This window comes from Salvelinus namaycush, unplaced genomic scaffold (assembly GCF_016432855.1).
Source record: "Salvelinus namaycush isolate Seneca unplaced genomic scaffold, SaNama_1.0 Scaffold12, whole genome shotgun sequence".
NCBI classification, from domain to species: Eukaryota; Metazoa; Chordata; class Actinopteri; order Salmoniformes; family Salmonidae; genus Salvelinus; species Salvelinus namaycush.
The window spans coordinates 655381-658722 of NW_024057897.1; the positions used below are offsets into that span (position 1 = coordinate 655381).

Sequence of the window (3342 nt, forward strand, 5' to 3'; positions counted from 1 at the left end):
CTTTGTCCCTCCAGGATCGGCATTGTCCGTGTTTTACTGTTCACATACACACACAGAGTCCTGGATAATGAGGCCCTTTCTGTTCTACATGACAAAGCAGGAGAAACAGTGTGTGTGTGTTTCATACAGGCCTCATTACCTGAGAGGTTAATACTGTAAAGAATTGACAGCTGGTAAGCCTTCAGCGGAGGCACGTGGGCTGCTGTGGATGAGTGAAGCTGTAACATTACACTGATGTTGTGTCTGTTACTTTTGCTGCCTTTCACTAAAGGCTAAATGTGTTCTTCTCTCGTTAATTTCCCAAGTCAGAGGGAGGATCTGCTGTGTCAATTCTGGTTGATGTAAACTCTGAGCTATTGACCCACACAACCACAGATAACACCATGCACTCGTCATGTATGTGTGTGTGTGTATATATATATATATATATATATATATATATACAGGTCTGGACGATATTTGACGGTTTTGGAGAGAAGCCCGAGCGTCTGTACGCCGTGTGACGTCATCGCCTACGTAGCTCTGTAAGGGGAACCTCCGTATTCAGTCTTCGCGCGGTATTTTGCTTTCTGCGTGCATAAATGATGGTAAAAATGCTGCCCTGACATTTTATATTTAATGTTGATGTGCTCTTTCTGAATTGAAGAGACCGTACGGATAAAAACGTTAGCCATGTAGCTAGCTCGGCTGGCAAGTAGCTATAACGTTAGTTGGTTGCCATCAATGGAGAGAGTGTCAAAACCATCCGTCGGGCGAGAGAAGGTAAACATAGCAAGCAGGCTAACATTAGCGATCCAACTCAACAAACCTGTCTTGGCTAGTTAGCCAGCTAACTTAGCTTGCATTTTAATGGAGTAAAGTTTAGCTAGTTAACTATTGTAAGTTGCATGTTTGCTTCAGATCCAACTAGATGTTTTTCAGCAAGCTATCGTTAACCATTTGACACAGCTTCTTGTTTTTACTTAGCTAGCAAGCGAACTTTGCTTTAAGCTAAGAGCTAGTCAATAATGTTATTGTTAAAGTGAGAGTGACCATAGTCGGCCTTTCTGTGCAACACTGAATTAAACTGAACATCACTAAACGTTAGTAGCTGTGTACCAGATAATTCCATTGGTGATGTAGAGGGGAGTGTGTGGCCTTTGTTTTGGGGGACAATCCTAAGGAATTGAATCGATCATTAGAATGGGAGACTGTTTGGTAGTAATAATATTATCCGTGTTGGGGACAGTAATATCATGGTGGTTCCCTGACTGTCTCTGTCTGTCTGCAGGAGCTCTCTGTAGGTGTGATGTCTGACATTCTGTCTCTACCCTCCTACAAAGACTACCCCGCAGACCGCCCCTTCGTCAACACCTCTCTACCCTCCTACAAAGACTACCCCGCAGGCCGCCCCTTCGTCAACACCTCTCTACCCTCCTACACACTCACAACTCGCAACACACACGTACCCTGCCAGACACTGTCCAGCAAGGCATTCCCAGAAAGCAGCAGTACAGGTAACCAATCACTACCTGCACTGCTGCTAGAACTACATTGTGTGTGGGTGAGACAGTTTCCATTGTGGTTATGTGGTCAGGCTGGTCTCCATGGCAACAGCAGGTGACACATGACACCACAGCCTATTAACAGAGGCTCTGCTAAACGCTATCCCTCTATCCCCACTCTCACATCTCTATCCTCCTACCTTCACCCATCTCTCTATCACTCTGTACTCACACCTCTATCCTCCTACCTTCACCCATCTCTCTATCACTCTGTACTCACACCTCTATCCTCCTACCTTCACCCATCTCTCTCTCACTGTACTCACACCTCTATCCTCCTACCTTCACCCATCTCACTCTGTACTCACACCTCTATCCTCCTACCTTCACCCATCTCTCTCTCTCTCTGTACTCACATCTCTATCCTCCTACCTTCACCCATCTCTCTATCACTCTGTACTCACATCTCTATCCTCTTACCTTCACCCATCTCACTCTGTACTCACATCTCTATCCTCCTACCTTCACCCATCTCACTCTGTACTCACATCTCTATCCTCCTACCTTCACCTATCTCACTCTGTACTCACATCTCTATCCTCCTACCTTCACCCATCTCTCTATCACTCTGTACTCACATCTCTATCCTCCTACCTTCACCCATCTCTCTCACTCTGTACTCACATCTCTATCCTCCTACCTTCACCCATCTCTCTATCACTCTGTACTCACACCTCTTACCTTCACCCATCTCTCTATCACTCTGTACTCACACCTCTATCCTCCTACCTTCACACATCTCTCTCACTCTGTACTCACACCTCTATCCTCTTACCTTCACCCATCTCTCTATCACTCTGTACTCACATCTCTATCCTCCTACCTTCACCCATCTCTCTATCACTCTGTACTCACACCTCTCCTCTTACCTTCACCCATCTCACTCTGTACTCACATCTCTATCCTCCTACCTTCACTCATCTCGCTCACTCTGTACTCACATCTCTATCCTCCTACCTTCACCCATCTCTCTATCACTCTGTACTCACACCTCTATCCTCTTATCTTCACCCATCTCACTCTGTACTCACATCTCTATCCTCCTACCTTCACTCATCTCTCTCACTCTGTACTCACATCTCTATCCTCCTACCTTCACCCATCTCTCTATCACTCTGTACTCACACCTCTATCCTCTTACCTTCACCCATCTCACTCTGTACTCACATCTCTATCCTCCTACCTTCACCCATCTCACTCTGTACTCACACCTCTATCCTCCTATCTTCACCCATCTCTCTCTCACTCTGTACTCACATCTCTATCCTCCTACCTTCACCCATCTCTCTATCACTCTGTACTCACACCTCTCCTCTTACCTTCACCCATCTCACTCTGTACTCACATCTCTATCCTCCTACCTTCACCCATCTCTCTCACTCTGTACTCACATCTCTATCCTCCTACCTTCACCCATCTCTCTATCACTCTGTACTCACACCTCTATCCTCTTACCTTCACCCATCTCACTCTGTACTCACATCTCTATCCTCCTACCTTCACCCATCTCACTCTGTACTCACACCTCTATCCTCCTACCTTCACCCATCTCTCTATCACTCTGTACTCACACCTCTATCCTCCTACCTTCACCCATCTCACTCTGTACTCACACCTCTATCCTCTTACCTTCACCCATCTCACTCTGTACTCACATCTCTATCCTCCTACCTTCACCCATCTCTCTCACTCTGTACTCACATCTCTATCCTCCTACCTTCACCCATCTCTCTATCACTCTGTACTCACACCTCTATCCTCTTACCTTCACCCATCTCACTCTGTACTCACATCTCTA

At 46.1% G+C, this 3342-nt stretch overlaps 1 protein-coding gene across 1 annotated transcript in view; it reads left to right on the top strand.

Moving 5' to 3' along the window:
- Nucleotides 1-448: 448 nt before the first annotated feature.
- Nucleotides 449-3342, top strand: part of LOC120036065 (centrosomal protein of 57 kDa-like) — a 6260-nt gene continuing 3366 nt past the window's right edge. Inside the window, exons 1-2 of the mRNA XM_038982525.1 lie at nucleotides 449-762; nucleotides 1271-1496. Of these exons, the coding sequence (XP_038838453.1) occupies nucleotides 724-762; nucleotides 1271-1496 (265 nt within the window). The 5' untranslated portion in view covers nucleotides 449-723. The remainder of the gene's footprint in view (nucleotides 763-1270; nucleotides 1497-3342) is intronic.